Here is a 22387-nt window from a genome sequence, read left to right on the forward strand (position 1 = left end):
AAAAATGCATATAAGGAAAATTGTTGATGTGTTTTGTAAGGGTTTTTTGTAACCCCCCACACTGATAAAAAAAAATTCCGGTTGCGCCCTTGGTTATAGCCCCTATTTCCATAGCTAAGGTGAGTATAAACACCATTTCATTATACTAAAGGGGGCTGTGGACTATAATTCAACGTGGACTTTCTCAAACGTGTGGCTAAACTTTTCTAAATTGACTTATTCGTAGCCCTTTGCTTTAAGGAACTAAGAAAAGATTTGCCTAAGATATAAGACTTTTATGTGTCAAAAGAGGTGCATTTTTGACTCCAAATATCCATACTTTGAGCATGGAAAATCATAAGCATAAAATTTATATAAAAATTATAAAAACTAAAATTGTAAAAAATTATTATATTTTTTTATCCAAGAATATTATAAGAGTCCTTAGAGTAAAGCCCTTTTTCCTGTAAGCAGATAAATATCAAAAGTATTTGAAATAATGAAAAATAAACTAGAAAAGAAGATGATTATGTATTTATCTTATCGTAAGATCATAATTAGCAAAACATGCGAAATCGTTAGCCAAGTTGTTCTTGTGACGTGGTTGAAAATCTTGCTTAACCAGGTGGAGAAGACGGCATCCGAGCTCGCCCATTATATCTCCTAAAAAAGATTAATTTCAAATAATTTAGTAGCTGTAATGAAATAGCATTTTTAACCTAAAAACGACCGTATTTATTCAAAAGGGGTCCATTTTTTAATAATACTTGTGGAATACTTAGTTTTAATCTCAATTAGTTAGCTCAACCAATCTCACTTAGTATGGCGCTTTATGGCCTGGCCAAAGGAACTTCCTGCTCCGAGTGTACATGTTTTACAAATTTGAAATATTAGCCAAAGAAACCCTGTTTTTTGTCTATCTAGCACTTTAGGCTCTGAAACTTAAAACTCATAGTTTCGCCCAAAACCAAAAGGTAAATCACAGTCTGTTTCCGATGATGAGCTATTGTTCTCCGCACATCCCTCTACAGCCAGGATACCCAACGTGGGGCATGCCAATATTTTGGTGGGTCATAGGCAGGAGTCACCCTTCTTCTAACTATGTTTTAAAGCCTTAATTTAGAAAAATATATATTTTTCGAGTGAATATTGTCGCATTCACATGCATTGAAAGAGCAAAAAAGATATATGACAGTACTGCAATGACGTTATACATTATATAAAAGGTGTTGTAATCAGACAATATTTTTAATTAGTATAAAGTATGCCTAGAGGACAACCCGAAAAGATACCAATTTAATGCTCTGTTAAGCCTCCTTCAGGAGAATACAGGTAAACATTTGAATAACAAAATATAAATACTGCGAGTAGGGCATCGGGACTCTAGAAATGCCTAAGTAGGCCATGGCCTAAAATCAGTTGGTAACCACTGCTCTTTACCATAGACATATCAATTTACAGTAGACTACAGTTAACAGTCATATATGGGACTACAGACATCAACTTATAAAAGCAATGGTTTTATAAGGTTTCTATCCAGAACGTTCTCTAATATTTTCCATTTCCTGGGAGGATAATAAAAGTGGCAATAAGTAATATAAGTGAAGTTAATAAAAGTAATATAAGAAAAAATAGTATAATTTTAGTTATTTAAAAAAAAAATCAATATTTACTTAATGATAAAACCAATTTTTCAGCACTTCTTAAGATAATAAGGAAGCTATTGTAATAAAAAGTATATATTCCAGTTAAGGGCTGATATGTGGAATAAATTGTACTACTCCCTTCATATTTTTTGCCATCATCATTAATTGCATTAATTTGATCTGCAGAATCATTAATGTATACTGAAGCACATATAGCATGTTTTGCGAGCTCCAAGCATTTTTCTTACATGCTACCAGCAACGGTTTCTTTCTAGAGCTTTTTCTGTTATTTGACATTTCGTGGAAGATTCCATCATTCTTGCCAGCGGCTGTCCAGCTGTTTAAGGCCCATTCACAATGAGATTTAACTTGTACCGAGATTTCGTTAGCGGTAATTTCAGCTAATCAGCTTATTCATAGAACTTTCTAATTGGCTGAAAAATCCTGATTGGTTTAAATTAGTACTAGCTAAGTCTCGGTATCAGTAAAAACTCATTGTGAATGGAGTATTAGCTAGTCGCATATTGCAATGATTGTGCTATTGTGTAGTATTTTGTCGGGGCCATATCTATGAAACTCTTCAGAAATTTTTGTAAGAAAGGCTATTGGCACAGCTTGAAAGAGTCATTTTCATTCTGTAAATGTGAGACATGCTCTTCGGTTCTGAGCATACATTATAGTAACTATATTAATAGTATTAATTATACTATTATTATGTTATTAATCACCATTATATCATATGCTTCAATTATTGTATTACTATTTCGATACTATAAATCCGGAACGGCAACTGAAACATCGACAATTGTCGACACTATGCGCCATCAATGCCTCTGGGGGATCTTTATTCTTTTTTATTACGATATTGTTAATGTAATAGCAATAATATTTACTGTCCGCAGCTACGAAAATGGTAAAAACACTATGGCAGATTAACTTATTTATTTATTTGATGATATTTGTACCTTTTTTTTACTCCTTAGTTTAACCAAAGAACCTTTTTTTTAAGATTTCAAAAAATCATATTTCAATAGTATATACCGTAAAGAAAACTGAAATCCAGGACAAGTCTTGGAGCAGGTTGCATTGGAAAAAAGGCTCTTTCCCCTAAATATGTACCATTTCTGTTCACCAGTCTCGTTTGATTTACTTTACTAGTTAACTAATAAGTAGATTCTACCGTTTTTTTGACATTCTTTAACTTTTTTTTTTATTTATTTATTTCATTTTTTTTACGGACGGATTCTTACTTCACTAAAAAGTTGAATACGAAAACTATTATTAAGAATTCTTCGTTCTCAGATATCTACAAAGAATTTCTAGCAAGAAATTCGAACTCGACAGGCCATGCTTTGACTTCAAAGATGGAAATGCAACATTTTGGCTAGTAACGCTCCTGGTTGGACGCTTCATGGTAAAAGGCTTGCCTCTTAAAATATGATAATTCACTGAGGGTTTCCCTGGTTGAATAATGTAGCCGTTTACTAAAATTGCTCTCTCAGAGGCTGTATTTTTAATACCGGAACTTCGAGCATCTAAACTCCACTTAATCGATATCAGTCAAAGAGTGACGACGTGGAACTAATAAGCAGGAAACTCAACTGTGCTGCTGAAAATTAACGTTATCTACACATCAACATTTATATGTAGAAATATACCAATCTTGTTCTGATAGCAACCATGACTAGGTAAGATTCCCAGTATTATAATCATGTTTATGTGCCTGTAACAGTACTCTGAGAATGAAAGCAATCCCAGAGAAAGTGCATCCCTTAAAATATTTCTTGGGGGGAGGGATCTAAAGGAAATTTAAGATCGTCATTCATTTTAACGTTTTCAAAATGTCGCTAGTAATTCGTTTCCACGTCATTTATGGTTTATCGACGATATTGGTTAATAGTGTGTGCTAATAGTTAAAAGTTGTTATATTTTCACTACTTTTTTTGTGATTTTGATTTATAGGTGAAGTGTGAATATATATTAGTAGATTATAAGGATGGAAACAACCATCATATACAACCCAATGGTTTTCCCCGATGATTGTTGAAAGATTATGTAAGCGTTATTTTGGTAAATAAATTATTTCTCTCTCTCTATCTCTCCAAGGGGAGTTTTTTCAAGCATCTATATTGGGTACCACAGCCCTTCTGTGCAGATAAACAGATAAAGTTGGTATTTCACATTACAATTAAAAAAAATTTTCAATAACAGGGAAATTACCCCTTTGCAGCACCATATTGCAGGCTGAATTGAAAAATATTCATCGGAGTGAAGGAAAGTTACGTGGGAAATCCTCTTCCATCCCCTCCCTCTATTCTTGTCTAAAGCAACTCCCATTGAAGTTAAAAAATGTGGGCTTAAAAAAACTTCAACTGTCTCTTTGTCAGAATTGTAATTAAATTATTGTAATTAAATGTAATTGTAATATATGTAATTAATTATTGTAATTAAAAAGCAAACCTTAACCAAACAACGTACGTAGCAACAGACCTTGGTATAGTGTATTTACAACCTTTAATAACCTACCTGTACAAAGAATAATCTTTTCTTTTGCAAGTAATTTGACGGATAGAGATGTTTTCGTCAAACACTCCATTGACAAAAATGGAGGGTCAACAATGACAAGGTCACACTGCTCTCGAAGGTGCATTGGAATTTCCAAAGGGGATTTATAGTCATAGAAGACAAAATCCTGTCCATAAACAGAAAATCTGGTGTCATGTTCAAGTACAAAAACTGCAAAATAAAATGTTATCAAATTCCCTTTAGTAAAGTTTTGATTATTCAAAAGAATGAGTGACTAATCAAAGATTTATTTTTGTGCCAAAACCTGAGAAAACGTTTTTCCTTCAGGAAAAAATTTAATTTTTAGAACTAAAAATGAACTGTGAGTAGTCATAACATTTCATAACTGTTAAAACACAAGTTAATTCGCATGAACTCCCAAAGCTTCCATTTTCATCTTGAAAATTTTAATTTTCATAATTACATGAACATCTTTTGTATTTAGTACGTTTGGAGATAAAAGCACTTTACACATTTAAGTTTATGGTAATTCGTGTTATCATTTCTGTAACACGACATAATGACACAGTTTTATCCAGTTAATACAAAACAATCAAACATCCTACAGTTAATACAAAGTGGGAAAAAATCCCTGACCCATTTAATTTTTAAATAACTATTTCTAATTATATTTTTATTTATTTTTATTTTTTTTATGGTCTTACTAGCTTCGACTTCTTCTTGTGGGGATATTTAAAGGAAAAGGTTTTTGTCAACAAGTCCCAATCTTTAATAGAGCTAAAGAAAAACCTCACTAGAGAAATAAAATCGGAAACTTTAGAAAAAGCTTATGGCAGAGGCAGAGTCGTATCCAGGACTTTTTTTTTGGGGGGGGGGGGGGTACAAAAAAAGACTTAAAAACCCACCAAAAAAAATATTCATTTTTGTTACGTTTTACGAGTTGGACAAACATTTAGGGGGGGGCGGGGTCAAACCCCCTATACCCTGGATACGCCTTGGGCAGAGGTAATCAAACGAGCTAAAATTCGTGAAGCAGAAAATGGAAGGCACACGCAGGATGTTATTTTTCATTTTTAACAATACAAGTTTCTTAACCTCATTAAGGTAAATTTGCCAAAGAAAATAATTTTGTCGCCTTTATTTGGCCCTTTACTTTTGGCCCACCATGTACAAATGGCTATTTATTATTATTCATCTTGCCCAAATATTGTAATCAATTTGCAATCATAACCTTTAAAGGAGTTTTTTCGTCATCCAATTGTTTGCTAACAATGTTAGCTAACAGGCATTAGTTTGGGCAGCGGAAATAGAATTGTTAGCTAACAGAAATATTTTGCTAAATTCTCACAAAATTTTCTTCAACGAGTTTTCGATTTGTTAAAAACTAAGGGTTCAAAACTAACGTAATATTTCAACCCGACACTGTGCCTACCTCTTCTTCGAAACTATGAATAGGTATGGCAGCAGTGCAAAAAGTGTATTAGTTTTAAACATGTATATTATTTGTATATCTGAGCCTTGTCCTAAAGTTAGCTGTGGGGAGGGTTGGAGGGTTCAACGCGTGTACAAAATTTTAGCTCAATCAGACCACGGGAAGCGGGTGGAATAATTATTGCAAGATTTGATCTATAAATGTCAACTTCAATAAAATGTTTGTGGCGCACAGACTATAAGAAACAGAAACTTCAGTAAAAGAATAATCGTATCATCAACATCATCAACTATTCAAACTTCGGTCTATAGGCTAATACCGGTTTGTTTTCTATCAAACAGTTCGTGGTAACGAATTGTAAGTAAGGAGCGACCCGGCTCAATAGTAACTGAAACTCTAAAAAACGGAATTTTGATACCAATAGATACATCAAAAGAATCAGATTTTTATGCTGATTTCAAATATATAAGTTTCTTCAAGTTTATACCCATCAGTCCTACCCATCAAAAGTTACACACCAGAGAAAATTTGCCTGGTTTGGGAAAAAAGGTGGAAACACCCCCTAAAAGTCATAGAACCTTAATGAAAATCACGCCATCAGTTTCAGCGTATCAAAGAACCTTACTATTGAGCTTTCAAGCTCCTATTTACAAAAATGTGGAATTTTGTATTTTTTGCCAGAAGAAATATAACGGATGCGTGTTTATTATATTTTTTTTTCAGGGGGTGATTGTATCGACCCAGTGGTCCTAGAATATCGCTTTAAGGGCCTAGAATATCGCGGGAGTGAACCTAGAATATCGCGGTAATTTCCGTTAATTCGAACGGAAATTAAAAGTTCTAGTGCCCTTTTTAAGTGACCAAAAAAATGGAGGGCAACTAGGCTCCCTCCGACGCTCATTTTTTTCCCAAAGTCACCCGATCAAAAATTTTTGAGATAGCCATTTTTTTTTTTTTTTGAATGGTCGAATATAATAACTGTGTCTTTGAGGATGACTTAATCTCTCACAGTCCCCGGGAGAAGGGCTACAAGTTATGCACTTTGCTCAATGTTTACACATAGTATTGGTTATTCGGAAGTATACAGACATTTTCAGGGGGGATTTTTTCTGGTAGTGGGGGGGGGGGTGATCGGGGGTTACGTGGGAATATCTTTGCATGGAGTAAGTTTTAATTGGGGAAGGGACATTGCTATGAAGGGGGCGCCGGATTTCCCAGTGTTATTTAAAAAAAAAACGATCAGAAATTTAATTAATTAAAAAAACAAGCTTTTCAACTGAAAGTAAGTAGCAACATCAAAATTTGAAACGAACAGAAATTCTTACGTATATTATTGTGTTCGCCCCCTAGTCAATACCTCGCTCTTTGCGCTAAAGCTTTTTTTAGTACTTTCATAGGAGCTATTTATTCTAATTAATGGTCTTTGTGATTAAGGGGTCATTTTCAAAGAATTTGAACAAAATTCGAACTTTAACGTAAAGAGCGAGGTATTGACTAAGAGGGGAACCCCCTAATATGCATATTAAAAATATATGAATAAGGAAGTTTGTTACGTAAGTTAATTCGTAAGTTACGTAAATACATTCTTAGACCACACTGGCTATACATGACAAATGAAATTCAGAGAGGAAAGAAAATAACAACTCGGCCCAATAGCAACCGAAACTCTTGAAAACGGAACTTTAATAAAAACATATACCACAAACAAATTGCTTTTTATGCTGATTCTAAATATATAAAACTAAATAACTTCAATGTTACCCATCAAAAAGTGCGAGCCTGGGAAAATTTGCCTGATTTTCGAAAAAAGGGGGGGGGAGGACAAACCAAAAAGTCACGTGATGCTAGTGAAAATTACACCGTTAGATTCAGCAGATCAGACAATCTTACTTCAGAGGTTTCAGGCTCCTATCTACAAAAATGTGGAATTTTGTATTTTTTGCCAGATCACGAACGCGTCTTTATTTGACGTTCTTTTCCAAGGGGTGATGGGATCGAACCATAGAAAATCAGAAGAGAGCTCATTTGAACGGAAAAAAAGTTCTAGTATTATTTTTAGTGACCAAAAAGTTTGAAGGGCAACTAGCCCCCCTCCCATGCCACTTTTTCATCAAAGATGTCCGATCAAAGTTTTGAGATAAACATTTTATTCATCATAGTTGAAAGATCCAATAACTATGCCTTTAGGGATGACATGCCCCCCATAGTCATTGTTGAAATGGCTGAATATACGCAATTTGCCTATTGTTCACATATAGTAGGCTATTATTATTGTGAAATTTAAGGATTTTTTTTTTTTGGGGGGGGGAGAGTTTCCACGGGTGGAATTTTCCATGGAGAGAAAATTTTCCAAAGGGTATTTTTCATGGGAAGCTTTACATGGGGGGAGTGTGGATTTCCTTGCACGATTTGAAAAACGGTCAGAAATTGAATTTTAAAGCACTGTTTTTCAGCTGAAAGTAAGGAGCAACATTAAAACTTAAAAAGAACGAAAATTATTGCGTATATCAGGGGGGCTGCCCTTTCCTCAACACTCTGTGTTTGCGCTAAAGTTTGACTTCTTGTCTTAATTTTTGAGAAAGACTTCTCAAACACAAAGGCCGTTGGATTTGAACGAAAAGTACTTTTAAAGAATGTTAAGATTTTTGCGTAAAGATTGAAGGTTGAGGAAAAGACAGCCCCCTCACGTACACGATAATTTCTGTTTGTTTTAATGTTGTTCATTACTGGAAGAGTTGTCAGTCCAATCTCACTTCAGCCTATAGGCTAATGTTTCTTTCTTCTCTATTTCATAACAGATGAAAAGGTGTCTTAAAAGTTTCAATATACTTTCTTCATAATTCTATACGTTATTCGTTGTATCAGCGTTTATATAATTTATATAATATCAATCATTGAAAAAATGAATTATAAAATTTAACAATTTTTTCATTTTTTGTTCCAGATTTGAAAGCAAAGTGGATTCAGGCTATTTTATTCTTGTTTTGGGAAACAATATCAAACCCAAATAATTGGCTAGCACATCGTTTCTCAACCTTTCTAATTTTGCGACCGCTTATAATTAAATAATAACTTGAGCCTAATTATTTATTTTATAAATAAGGCCTAATTTTCTCATTAGTCATCAATTAATACATGATTCTATTTCTGTGATATATTTTTGCATTCCCGTGTTCATTTGATTGATAATATGTTAGTCAATAAATGAAAGATTTTTCATACACTTGTTCAGTTTTTTCCAGACTTCTGTGACTCCTTGTCTATGGAATTGCCCCATCCCTACATCCCCAGTTTGAGAAATTATGAGCTAATGAAACGAAAAAAACATATACTAACCATTTACGTCGTCAGGTTTACACTTCTTCAATGCCTTATATACTGTTGGACACGATACACAAGCAATAGTTCCCTTATCTCCAACAACCCTTAGAGCTTCTTCAACCAGTTTGTTTGCCGTTTCTTCATCGTACCAGAACTGACTTAGTTGCTGAAGAAGAAATCAATTTATTAAAGCTGGTAAATATTATATACAAACATGCAGGTGGGCATAAAATGTAGGCATGCAGTAGGAATGTGGATATAGCCTATTTTCAAAACATTTGGGCTGATCAACATAACGATGATAATTTTATCTGGCACCACTGTACTTGACTCGATACAGATAAAAGACCTATCCCCCTCAATGAAAAAATTATGAACAAGTAATATTCACTGACAAGGGGATAACGAGGAAGAATAATGCATACAATTTAGTGCACAACTATGTTCCTACTCTTAGTTTTCTGATGCGTTAACTCTCTTCGATTTAATATCTTCTCTTTTCAAGCCCCTAGGTATTTTTCAAGCCCCTACTGTAGACTAAGAGTTACTTCCTTATATATAAGCTATTATCTGAAATGAAATTCCAAACACAATCAATTTATCAGAATTTGTAGGTTAATTTTCTCAGATTTTTTATTTTTTTATTTTTAAGACTGAACAAAGCTTGTAATATATTGCCCATCTTTTAATTTTACTTCTTGTTTTTGTTTAACTGGCTTTACTACACGAATGTACGACAGTCACTACAACATATGAATTATAAAAGGCAATAGCTTAATGATTCCCGTTCACAGTTCCTGTTTCAAACCCAGTTTTTTACCTACATTTTAAGACCAATTTACAAAACGAGGAAAAATTCCTCGAGGACGGTGAAGGCTGAACCAGATATACCCCCGTGAGAGAGCCCTGTGGCAGTGTATATGTAGTATACTATGCAGTGTAGGCTAATATACCGAGATGCCACTGACAAGAATATCTCCGGTTTCTGAATATAGTTTCTTTGACATTCGAGTAAAATATTAAGAGACTTTGGGTTTTACCAAAAATAGGAAATCCCTTTGAGGACTCTTGATCCCTTTTTGGCTCATTGTTTTGGAAAAATAAATGTGAGATACAAAATTTTGTTTGGGCACAAATTATTTTCTTTCATAAGCCTTTTTTCTGAGCGTACATTTGCTTGCCATATTTTTTTATATACTATTAATGCGTGAGAAAAAGAATAACTTGGAATTATTGTATTATAACTAAAAGTAAAAACTATAGAGCGAAAAGTGTAAATTAAAAAAAAAAATGAGATTAAAATTAAATACAGAAACAAATATACTACTACCTATTACTAGCACCTCGCTGCAGCACCAGGCCACCCAAAGCCAGCAAAGCTATGCAGGCTCCCGCTCCTTCCCAGCCTGTTTAAAGTGCTTTCTACTGACCTTGGGAAAGACCTGCTTAACATTTGGCAAGGCCGGAGCCAGGGAGGAGGGTTAGGGGGTTTGACCCCACCTCTCTCGAAATGTTTGTCTGGCTCGTAAAAACGTAACAAAAATAAATATAAAGATTTTTTGATGCTTGTTTTGTACCCCCCCCCCTCCTGAAAGAAAGCCTTTTTGTAACCCCCCCCCCCCCACATACACACACAAAAAAAAGAACAAAAATCATAGATACGGCCCTGACGTTTGGTCTCAGACTGGTGGTTAAAAAGCACGATTTTTCGCGATATATCATCCGTCGTTCATAAAATGTAGCCAAGCCGTCTCAACCGTTATTTCATTATACCCCTATAGATACCCCTTAGAGTATCAATGAAGCACATTTATCGTACAGGTTATTGTTTAATCTACGGTAAGTTACGAGTATCTAGAATTATTTTTAGCCAGTTCCTCTGGGAGATAAAAACTTACCCAATCTTCGTCGAAATCTATGTCATGGGCGTTGCCGTTAGCAATCATTTGGAGTTTGTCTTCTCTCTCTGCCTTTTCTGCTAAAAACTCCTGAAGAGCTGCCAACGTACTGCCAGATAATTCTTCACTTATATCTTCTAAATTTGAGCTGCCATTGTCAATGCTGGCTGTGTTCTCAGACTGCATCATGGCTTTAATTGTCCTTAAATAAAATATTTATTTGTAGAAACAGTCAAATTAGTATTATACAATAGAGCAATAAAAACTACTGAATAATCCTTCGAAAAAGACAACCAATAACAAAAAAGGACATGAAGGATATACAATTCCTCTTCTTTCCCTTGGGGTGGAGGCGACATTGCATTTTGGGAGGAGGCAACCTATTTTAGAATGAAAATATATAAACGGATATTATTAATATGAGCCTTTGGATAAGGATATTTTGTAGCGTCGAGATCTAGAACTATCTAGAATTATCTAGAAATACAGAAAAGTGTATTTTTAAAAATCTATTTTTCAAAAACCAAAGGATGATATTTTCAAAATCCAGGAGGGGCTATGAATCTTGGGGAAGGGAGTTGAACCCTTCCCCCAGGTAGGGTCCCTGATTGCCTACAAGAAATTTATAACTTTAGGGTATGGTTTATTGTGTCACTGGAACTCCAATAATATATCCCAAATATATAATATGTAGATATAGAGATCTAAACATGTAGCCTGTGGATCGACGAACCGAAATCAAAAGGCAATTCAAGCAAAAATAGGTTTTTAGTTAAATATACAAAATTTGGTTATCAAATTCACTTCAATCGATTCGTAACCTCTGCTACGTCACTGAAACTTTGTTCTCATTCATCCATCTTCAGAGCACAACTTTTGCAATAAATTTCCATTTGATTAACCGGTTTAAAAAACTTTAATGAACTCATCAGTTAAGGAACATTTCATGATTTGCTCACTTTTCTCACAGTAACAGATCTTTCTTTGCCTTTCTTTGCATAAGACTTTTACTATCAAACCCATCCCTTAATGGAATTAAATAAAAAAAAAAAAAAATTTCAGTTGTACCTTTTAGGGTACTGACTCTTTTGAATTAGTCATTTTATATGAGTATATTACGTCTCCCACTTAGAATTGCAAAAGAAAATGTCTGAGCTACAACAAAAAAAAACAAAATTTGGCTATTGTCAGACACACTGGAGATTTTTTTTAAGGTTATTAAGAAAACTCAAAGGGTTTACAGAGCCTTTGGTTAAAAAAAAAAAATTAGAAGGATTTCTTGAAGAATTCTAAAAATTCAAAAAAACAATAAAACCCCTGGAGAATTTTTTTCAAAATTCTATGGGTTTAAACTTGCCATCAATTGTATCACTGGGCGAGACTACATTTCTGCCATCTGTATTTTCAAAATTGTTATTACTGAAAATATCCTTTCTTTTTCTCTGCTTATTTAGGTTGCTTTACAATCACACTTATTCATATTAGGATTATAGGAAAATAATATTCGTAATTTTGGGGATATTCCACAACTTTTTTCTCAGCATGAAACAATGGAAAAAATCTTACCTTTAGAGTGGTCAAAATTAGCTTCGAAAGTAGATGGCAGATACAAATTGGACTATCATTGATTAAAAACAGAGGGCGCATCTTGCCAAAATCTAACATGAATCATGTTAAAAAAAATTATTTCGAAATTATGATCGCAACTTTCAGATTCTCTCAGAATTATGGCGATACAGCTATCATTATTCTTTACTAGGCCACAAAAATCAAAGCAAACAGTAAGCCTTAGACATTGAAATTAGGACCGTGAGAAATAGGCCAAACTTTTGAAATCACGACCATGATTTTAAAATTAGATGACTTTGGATTAACAAATACCGGCTAAATCTGACCACGAAATTTTTGAGAATCTGGACCATATTCCTTATTCTATTTTCATCGGATTAATAACAGAAATACGTGATACAATCTAATGCTTCAATTGAGAAAGAAAACATAAGCCTACCATTAAACCAGAAGCACCATTTTGGTAGACCAGTAGGGTTGTAATTTGCTATGGGGCAGGGGGTCAACTTCCCTTCCCAGACTTTAGCCCACCCTCCCCCCCCCCATTCCCCTCATTAAAATTTAGTCTGTTCAAAAATCTGGTCAAAACTAAGATAGGCCTTCATAATTCAAACATCCACAGAAACAAATCAGTTTTCTTTAGTTTATCTTTACCTTTATGGAGCTATATGGCTCATTTCTCAGTTCTTACTGTCATTTTCACTTGATTTGGGAAAAAATGGCTCCAACCTTGCCCCCCCCCCCCTTCTCAGGATTTTGAGAAATTACGCCACTGGGACAGGCAAACATAAACAATTATTTTATAGTACCCATTTTTGTGATCAATTTCTGGAGTGTTTTTTATTGCATATTATTGACGCTTTACGTTATTTTTCGCTTTTTAATGAATTTAGCTTCTTGGGCAGTAAGTTTTTTTGCACTAATATAAATCTTTCCTCTGAAATTGGAAATACATTTGCAATCTCTATACTAGTTATCAGCTCTCCACTAGCCGTGTTTTTTTCCCAACAGCGATTTTTGCATAATAAATTTTGAATAAATTGATCGAAAGTCAGATGTTTACGGATTTGGTATATCTATTGGTGATTCACAAGTTTTTAATGTAACATAAGATAGTTCAAATGTGTTAAATAAATTAAAAAGAGAAATTCTTAAAAAGATATTCTTAAAAAGAGATTCCTCAAACTACTTATTTTAAAAAGATAAATTAGGCATAAAGTTAATATTGGAAATCTCAAAAATCCTATAATTCTATTATTTGAAAAACTCAGCGCTCACAGGTCATTTAACAGCTATTGCTAAAAACAAATTTTTCCAGCACCAAGCCACCTGAGGCCAACACAGCTGTGCACACTCCTTCTCTGCCCCGGTATATTCAAAGCTTCGCTCTTTATCCCCTCAGATAAAGTTCAAATAACTTTTAAATCATTCCTTATGATCTCTTCCCACTCCATTGGTGGGTAGCCTGCTTGATGTTTGAGCTCAGATAAATGGAAAAAATCCACAATCTTCGGTATTCCGTTGTTTTTGCTAGCCATCACAATATTTCATTCCTTTAGCCCTAGAAAGGGACACCAAATCGTATTTTTTTTATACAGCTTGTGGTTTAACATACGGCTAGTCAAATGGGTAGGTAATCTATCTTAGGTAAATCTATCCTTAGAAATTCTTCCTTTGCCTTTCGAAATACCAGTGTTTCAGAATAATACTTGACCACTGTCATTATCATAGCTTCCGATATTGGCTTCCAGACTTATCTTCCTATTCTTACAAACTTTGAAATAACTTGGGTCTTTGCTACCCTGATCTTTACATCTTCACTGTATCCACCATTCTCACTAACGATTTTTGCCAAAGTAATTGACGCTATTAACTTGATTGATCTTTTCGTTACCCGACATTATGTCTTCACCTTTATTCATTCCTAGTCTAAGCGACCTAGTCTCCATAAAACCAATTTACAAACATTTTCTTGCTTTCTCAATCCTCAAGCGTCCGAAAACTCATTTACTTTGCTAACATTTTATCTAGGACGCTCATCTAGAATCATCTGTATGATATAAGTCTAGGTGATTTTTGCTTCTTCGCTTAACTCCATCCTCTCTCATTGCCTTTGTTATGCATTAGGGCAAAGTCCTTCAAAATAATCCATACAAACAAGGACAGGATACAACCCTACCTAACTTTTGATTCAACTCCCAACCAGCATCTAAAAGTACTTCTTATCTCTTACCTAACTTCCTTGTCTAATCCGGGCTGAATATTTTTCTATTAGATACCTTCTTGCTTCCATCACTATTTGGTGTTTTCTGCAAACTGAGGAAAGAGCTCTTCCAATTCAGTTGAAATAATTAAAGTAAAATTTCCAATTTCGGTTATAGCTTCAGCAACCATTCGAGTTCCAGATCATATAAGTCAAAGGAGATGCTTCGTCAGCGTGGGCTCTAACATTGAAATTACTTCCTTTGTTTCTTTACGTCCTATCTTTCTATGCGAGCTATCCAGAAACCCTGAGAGACATAATTGAAAGGTTTCGGCCCATAACAAGTCATTAAAGCTCCTTCCTTAGCTACTTCCCCATTAGCTAGCACCTGTGATCCTAGAATATCCTGAAGCCCACTTGAGTGTAATATGGCTACTAATGAATCCTAGTTTGTTTAAATCTTCAGAGCACTCCAACCTGGATTTTTGCCTGCTCTTAATATTTTCAAGAGTCTTAAGGCATGCTTGGTTATCAGATATGGCACATGTTTGTCCCTACCTCTACTTTTTAATTGCTCCAGTCTCTTAACTGCCTGTTGTATTACAAACATTTCAGCCTGGATGACCGTTGCAATTCACCTAAATGATAACTTGTTATCTATTCATTAAAATCGTGGGTTTTATGGTTATCACTACTCTATCTCCCGATCTTCCCGGGGTTTGCGACCCATCCGAAAACAGATTATTACGTTAGTTTAGTGGAACAGTACAATTTCATACTTCATTTTTTTCCTAGCTTTTGTGATATTTAAAACATACAAATACCACGTTTTCTGTCCTTAAACTCCTAAAAAAATCAAACATGCTAAAACATATTGTTGGAGAAATATTATCTAATTCATATGCCCAATCCAAGCCTTTCCTATTTGGTATCCTTGCATCTAACTTGAATTATCGTTCATGATAAAGGCAGTCCGAAAAGTTTGTGAGAATTATCTTCAAGGAGGCTAAAGTTCTTAATATTTTTCTACTTCGGAGAGCCAATCTGATCACCTTTAAGGAAAAAATAACAAAAATTTCCTTGTATACTGCCCTCCATAGCCCACTGACAAATTCCCCTTTGCCTAGTTATTTTTTTCTCCTTCGACTCTGCCTCCCTTGTCCTTCTTCAACAAATGCCCCCAATTTTATCCCAATAAAATTTTTCACTGAAAGATATATAGGAACTTCCAGCCATGCGTAGTTGACATATTAAATAAGTTACCCCCCTAGATCCTTTTAACTTTACGATTTGAGCTTTTTTTTACATCCTTTTTCTTTAAGAAATTCTGGTTTGTATCATTTAGTAACAAGACTGAATTACCCTTGTGTTTTCGTTTTGTTTATTCCTTTTAAATCCTGTAAGACTCAATTGTTTCTGACAACCTTTTTAACAATAGATTTTTTTCTTACTTGCTCTATTACATTTTTTGTGCCCTTTTTTTGCTGTGTTTTAATTACGAATATGGTCCATCTGGGGTAGCCATCTTTCAGAAATATATCTTACCTTATGACAATCTGAAGTTGCGTCACTGGCCTTATCAGTGGGACAATATTATCCTTGGGCATCTGCAGCTCCCTGCACTTGAGTAGTAGGGAGCTTTTTGCATTCAGGTTTTTTTTTATTCCATATCTACTCTCTCTAAGTCCCTCCTCTTTCTAAATATATACAGTTCTTCTCCTAATGCTTTATCTAGAGCATTCCTTAATTTAATAAAAAATATGCCTCCACCCCTTGTTATTCCTGAATCCCTTTTTCTGTTATCCTCTTTAGAGGCTCCAATACACATTTACAATTTTAGCTCACAGAGCTCGGACGTTACTAGCGGGGTAGCAAGGAATAATCTATAGAATTCATTGCCTCTATATAAAAGAAAAAAAAAGAAATAAAAAACACAGTAAAAAAAAAATAAATAAGAATAGGAAGATAAGTCTTCAAAAAATTCTAGAATAATGGAGCCTACAGTCATGACAGTGGTGAGGTCTGGTTATGAAGTGTGGGCGCTTCCAAGGACGAAGGAGGATTCTTTAGATATCTTCCAGAGGAATTGCCTACTGGTATTTGCGAATGCCCGTTTAACTGACGGTAAATCAAACAGAACAAGCTGTACAAGAAAATAGTTCCATCCTAAGGCTATAATGACAACAAGGTTGAAATGGCTAACACACGTTTTGCGGATGAAAGATAACAGATTGCCAAAAACCACTCTTTCTGGCAATTCATCTAGGGCCAAGAAAAAAGTGGGTGATCCCTAAGTGGGGTGAAAAATGGCAGTAAGGAAGGATTTAAAGGAAATTTGAACTTCATGGAAGGGGGTAAAGCATTGACTAGATTTGAGTTGAAGGCAAGCGTATACAGCTGTGTTAGCCTCAAGTGACCTGGCGTTGCAGTAGGTTGTTATTACTAGTAGCAGTAGTAGTATTATCTTTGCCTTTTTCCTTACCCTCGACCAAATTTACCAAAGGTATTGGCCAGGGTGTTAAAATAGAAAGACGATATTTCTGACTATGATCTTTTCTATTTGTTCCTGCAATTGTATGTAAAGTTCCTCCGAGTTGCCTCCGGTAGCAAGGAATAATCTATAGAATTCATTACCTCTATATAAAGGAAAAAAAGAAAAAAAAAACACAGTAAAAAAAAATAAGTATAGGAAGATAAGTCTTCAAAAAATACTAGAATAATGGAGCCTACAGTCATGACAGTGGTGAGGTGTGGCTATGATGTATGGGCGCTTCCAAAGACGGATTAGGATTCGCTAGATATCTTCCAGAGGAATTGTCTACTCGTACTTGCGAATGCCCGTTTAACTGACGGTGAATCAAACAAAACAAGCTGTAAAAAAAATAGTTTCGTCCTAGGGCTATAATGACGACAAGGTTGAAATGGCTAATATACGTTTTGCAGATGAAAGATAACAGATTGCCAAAAATCAATCTTTCCGGCAATTCATCTAGGACCAAGCAAAAAGTGGGTGATCCCCAAGTGGGATGAGAAATGGTAGTAAGGAAGGATTTAAAGGAAATTTGAACTTCATGGAAGGGGGTAAAGCATTGACTAGATTTGAGTAGAAGGCAAACTTATACAGCTGTGTTAGCCTCAAGTGACCTGGCGTTGCAGTATGTTGTTATAACTATTAGTAGTAGTAGTATTATCTTTGCCATTTTCCTTACCCTCGACCAAATTTACCAAAGGTATTGGCCAGGGTGTTAAAACAGAAAGACGATATTTCTGACTAAGATCTTTTCTATTTGTTCCTGCAATTGTATGTTAAGTTCCTCCGAGTTGCCCTTGTCTCCGTCAGTCGGGTTTACAGAGGCATGTACCATTTTCAATGGTACCTTGCATTTTTTGGTAGTAAAATGAGTGATTAGAATTCAACTTTTTTTTTGTTTTACCGTCCCACCCTACGCAAGACTTAGAAGCTTCCCTGTTCATCATGCGGTCCAATCTATTCCTAGACGTGAACTACTACTACTACTACTACTAACAACTCACCGCAACACCATGCCTCCTGAGGCCAACACAGCTACGCACGCTCCTCTTCCACCCCAATCTATTCAAAGCCTCCCTTTTTACACCCTCCCAGGAAGTTCCCATTTCTTTTAAATCTTTCTTTATGATGTCCTCCCTTCCCAGACGAGGATGACCTGCTTTCCGTTTAGCCCTTGACGGTTGGCCGAAAAAGACAATGTTCGGCAATCTGTCATCCTTCCTCCGCACAACGTGCCCTAGTTACCTCAACCTTACTTTCATTATAGCCCTAGAGAGCGGTATTGAACCATATTTTTCGTACAGCCATTGTTCGAAATACGGTCAGTCAGCCGGGTACCCAGAACAATCCGTAAGCAATTTCTCTGGAAAACATCTAGCAACTCTTAATCCACTTTTCGGAGCGCCCATGCTTCAGAGCCATATTTGACCACTGTTATCACTGTAGCTTCTAATATTCTAATCTTGGTTTGCAGACTTATCTTCCTATCCTTCCAAACTTTTTTTTAACTGTGAAAAAACACCCTGAGCCTTGGCTATTCTACTTTTAATATCTTCACTGCTCCCACCATCTTTACTAATAATACTACAAAGATAAGTGAAGCTGTCCGCCTGATCAATCTTTTTGTTATCCAATGTCACCTTTTTATCTTCACTTATTCCTAGCCTTAGTGACTTAGTCTTCTTAACATTAATTTTCAAACCTATTCTAGCACCCTGAACTCGCAAAACCTCTAAAAGTTCATTCATTTTGTTCATACTTTCATCTAGGACGGTTACATCATCTGCATAATCTATGTCCAGGAGACTTTTTCCTCCTCATTCGATTCCGTGGTCTCCCATTGCCTTTCCTGTGCTCCTTAAGACGAGAACTAAAAATGTTTTATGGCTGCCTCATACCGTGTTAAATAGATTTTGTTTCTTTTTTAAGTTCATATTTTATTTTGGTCTTCAATTGGTTACCCCAGTCATCTATTAACAAGTCTAGTTCAAAACGTCGAAATTCTTGAGTCGAATTGTCAATATGAAAGTTGTCTGACTACACCGCAATGTTCTATGTCGCAATTTTCGTATTATTTAAATCATTCGTATTAACATGGTTTGAAGATAAGCGAATGATCCCACCATTTCACGCCAGATATTAATAACTTCTTTTCAGGTAAAAACAAACTGCTGAAGCCGGCTTAGAACCGGACAGCAGGAATTCTCCTCGACCTCCAGTTGAATGGAGCATTTTCGGAAGTCTGAACCAACTCTGGCCACTCCACAGCTCTCTACACGTGACGTTGCTCTCATATCAACAAGTAGTCGACGTCCTACGAAAGCACTATTCAAGAAATCGATCTCCTACTCATTATATAATCACGCCTGCAAATTTTATACTACAACGGGGAGCCAGCCCATTACAAATAGTTTTCTACTTATAGCCACTATACAGTTTTCTGTACTTGGTGTTGCTCTCCTACCAACAAGAAGTCGACGTTCTTCATAAGTGCTCTTATGACTTTTACCTCCAACTCATTACATATTTGTAGCTGCCAATTCTATGCTGCAATAGGGGGGTGACGTATTATAAAAGCGTAACTAGAAGAAGGTATTCAGTAAAAAAAAAAAAAAAAAAAAAAAAACCAGAAGAATTATTTATTAACCAAAATTCAGTGCATTGGCATGTCATTTACTAGGTTGTATGGTTGTATTTTCCCATTTATAGAAAAAAAATTAACACTTTTCCATGCCTGACCTCTAACTTTGTTTGATATTCAATCATCATATGAATGTCACATTAATACGAATTCTCGTTTATGCTCTTTTTTCAAGTCCTTAATAGCATGCTTTGATTTCCACAAAAAATCTTTTCTTTTCAGGTAAAAAATTCAGTTTAATTACCTTATGACATCATGCAACAGGTGTCTTTATCAATTTTTTTTTCCTTCCGAGATGAAATATGAAACTCAACTTTCAAGGTCATTCCAAACAATGGGTATTTTATTACTGGTTATTTAGTCACTTCCAAGAAATTTATTTTACTTAAATGATTTATTCTTGGACCTATTTTAACTAGAATTGCTTACGCTATTGTCTTAAATTAGAAATGTCAAAATAGCAAAAACTATTTTTTTACTAGGAAGTATCTCAAAATTTATTCGTAAATAAGATTTGGATTTTATTGTCTCATGGGTCCCCTTAGGAAGTTTTCCACAAGCTAAACCTACCAAATGTTTCCTGGAGGGAGAACTTTTTTGGTTTATATTGCTTTCCATTGTTAAGAAAAAAAATCTTTGACTTCAACTAGTAAAAGCTTTTTAATGCCAATGAAAATCTTATAGCTTCCATATCATATTATCATAAATCGTTTAAAGCTTCCTTATTTATATAGGGCTACACACCCCTTTGTCCAATCCAGGAGTAGCACAGTGTGATTAATTTCTGGTTGGTAATACGATGCCCAGGGTTCGATCTCAGTTGCTACAAGGCCTTGAATTGCTTGGAGATTATGCATTTATGCAGGCTCCTATTTTAAGTCTGCAATAATCTGAGTAAGCCTCAACTGCTGCAAGGTCATGTAACTAACTTGAGTCAATTCTTCCTTTACCTCTTTCTTATTCCAATGCGCTTACTGACACAGATTATTTTGAGTAATCTACATACACTCATAGTCATACACAATAGTAATAAAAAGAAAGATAATTGAAAAAAGGGAAAACCCATCAGCTTAGAACCATTGAAAGGCTACTGTAATAGCCTCCTAGTTTCAGAAGCTGTACTGTTGCATCACTGGCGTCCCTAAACACATAGGCTGTTCATAGGAAAATCATCCGTTTTTATCGATTGTTTTTCAGCAAATTTTCTTACACTTGGAACCAAAACTGCTAGTGCCACCAACAGTTCAATGTTACTGCAATAGCCTCCAAGTTTCAGAAGCCGTACTAGCGAATGGCATCACTGGCGTCTCTAAACCCATAGGCCGTTCATAGGAAAACATCCGTTTTTATTGATTTTTTTTTCAGCAAATTTTCTTACACTTGGAACCAAAACTGATAGTGCCACCGACAGTTCAGTTTTACTGCAATAGCCTCCAAATTACAGAAGCTGTACTAGCGAATGGCATCACTGGCGTCTCTAAACCCATAGGCCGTTCATAGGAAAACATCCGTTTTTATCGATTGATTTTCCAGTGAATTTTCTTAGACTTGGAACCAAAACAGCTAGTGCCACCGACAGTTCAGTTTTACTGGAATAGCCTCCAAATTTCAGAAGCGGTACTAGCGAATGGCATCACTGGCGTCTTTAAACCCATAGGCCGTTCATAGGAAAACATCCGTTTTTATCGATTGTTTTTCCAGTGAATTTTCTTACACTTGGTACCAAAACTGCTAGTGCCACCGACAGTTCAGTTTTACTGCAATAGCCTCCAAATTTCAGAAGCTGTACTAGCGAATGGCATCACTGGCGTCTCCTAAACCCATAGGCCGTTCATAGGAAAATATCCGTTTTTATCGATTGTTTTTTCAGCAAATGTTCTTACACTTGGAACCAAACCTGCTAGTGCCACCGACAGTTCAGTTTTACTGTAATAGCCTCCAAATTTCAGAAGCCGTACTAGCGAATGGCATCACTGGCGTCTCTAAATCCATAGGCCGTTCCTAGGAAAACATCCGTTTTTATCGATTATTTTTTCAGCAAATTTTCTTACAGTTGGAACCAAAACTGCTAGTGCCACCGACAGTTCAGTTTTACTGCAATAGCCTCCAAATTTCAGAAGCTGTACTAGCGAATGGCACCACTGGCGTCTCTAAACCCATAGGCCGTTCATAGGAAAACATCCGTTTTTATCGATTGTTTTTTCAGAAAATTTTCTTACACTTGGAACCAAAACTGCTAGTGCCACCGACAGTTCAGTGTTACTGTAATAGCCTCCGAATTTCCGAAGCCGTACTAGCGAATGGCATCACTGGCGTCTCTAAGCCCATAGGCAGTTCATAGGAAAACATCCGTTTTTATCGATTGTTTTTTCAGCAAATTTTCTTACACTTGGAACCAAAACTGCTAGTGCCACCGACAGTTCAGTGTTACTGCAATAGCCTCCAACTTTCAGAAGCTGTACTAGCGAATGGCATCACTGGCGTCTCTAAACCGATAAGTCGTTCATAGGAAAACATCCGTTTTTATCGATTGTTTTTCCAGTGAATTTTTCTTACATTTGAAACCAAAACTGCTAGAGTCACCGACATTTTAGTGTTACCAAACAAAATTATGAAAATCCAAAACAATTTGATTTATTAAT

At 35.5% G+C, this 22387-nt stretch overlaps 1 protein-coding gene across 1 annotated transcript; it reads right to left on the reverse strand.

The window, feature by feature from the left end:
- Positions 1-491: 491 nt before the first annotated feature.
- On the reverse strand, positions 492-12429 carry LOC148955634 (EEF1A lysine methyltransferase 1). The gene is made up of 5 exons (XM_089103267.1): positions 12369-12429; positions 10803-11004; positions 8920-9070; positions 4152-4361; positions 492-642 (listed from the first exon to the last, which is right to left on the reverse strand). The coding sequence occupies exons 2-5, from the start codon at positions 10989-10991 to the stop codon at positions 515-517; spliced, it is 678 nt and encodes a 225-aa protein (XP_088959393.1). The 5' UTR covers positions 10992-11004; positions 12369-12429; the 3' UTR covers positions 492-514.
- Positions 12430-22387: the final 9958 nt, after the last annotated feature.

The sequence above is a fragment of the Artemia sp. Qi Xiang Cuo genome, chromosome 2, assembly GCF_049724085.1.
Source record: "Artemia sp. Qi Xiang Cuo chromosome 2, ASM4972408v1, whole genome shotgun sequence".
Classification (NCBI taxonomy): domain Eukaryota; kingdom Metazoa; phylum Arthropoda; class Branchiopoda; order Anostraca; family Artemiidae; genus Artemia; species Artemia sp. Qi Xiang Cuo.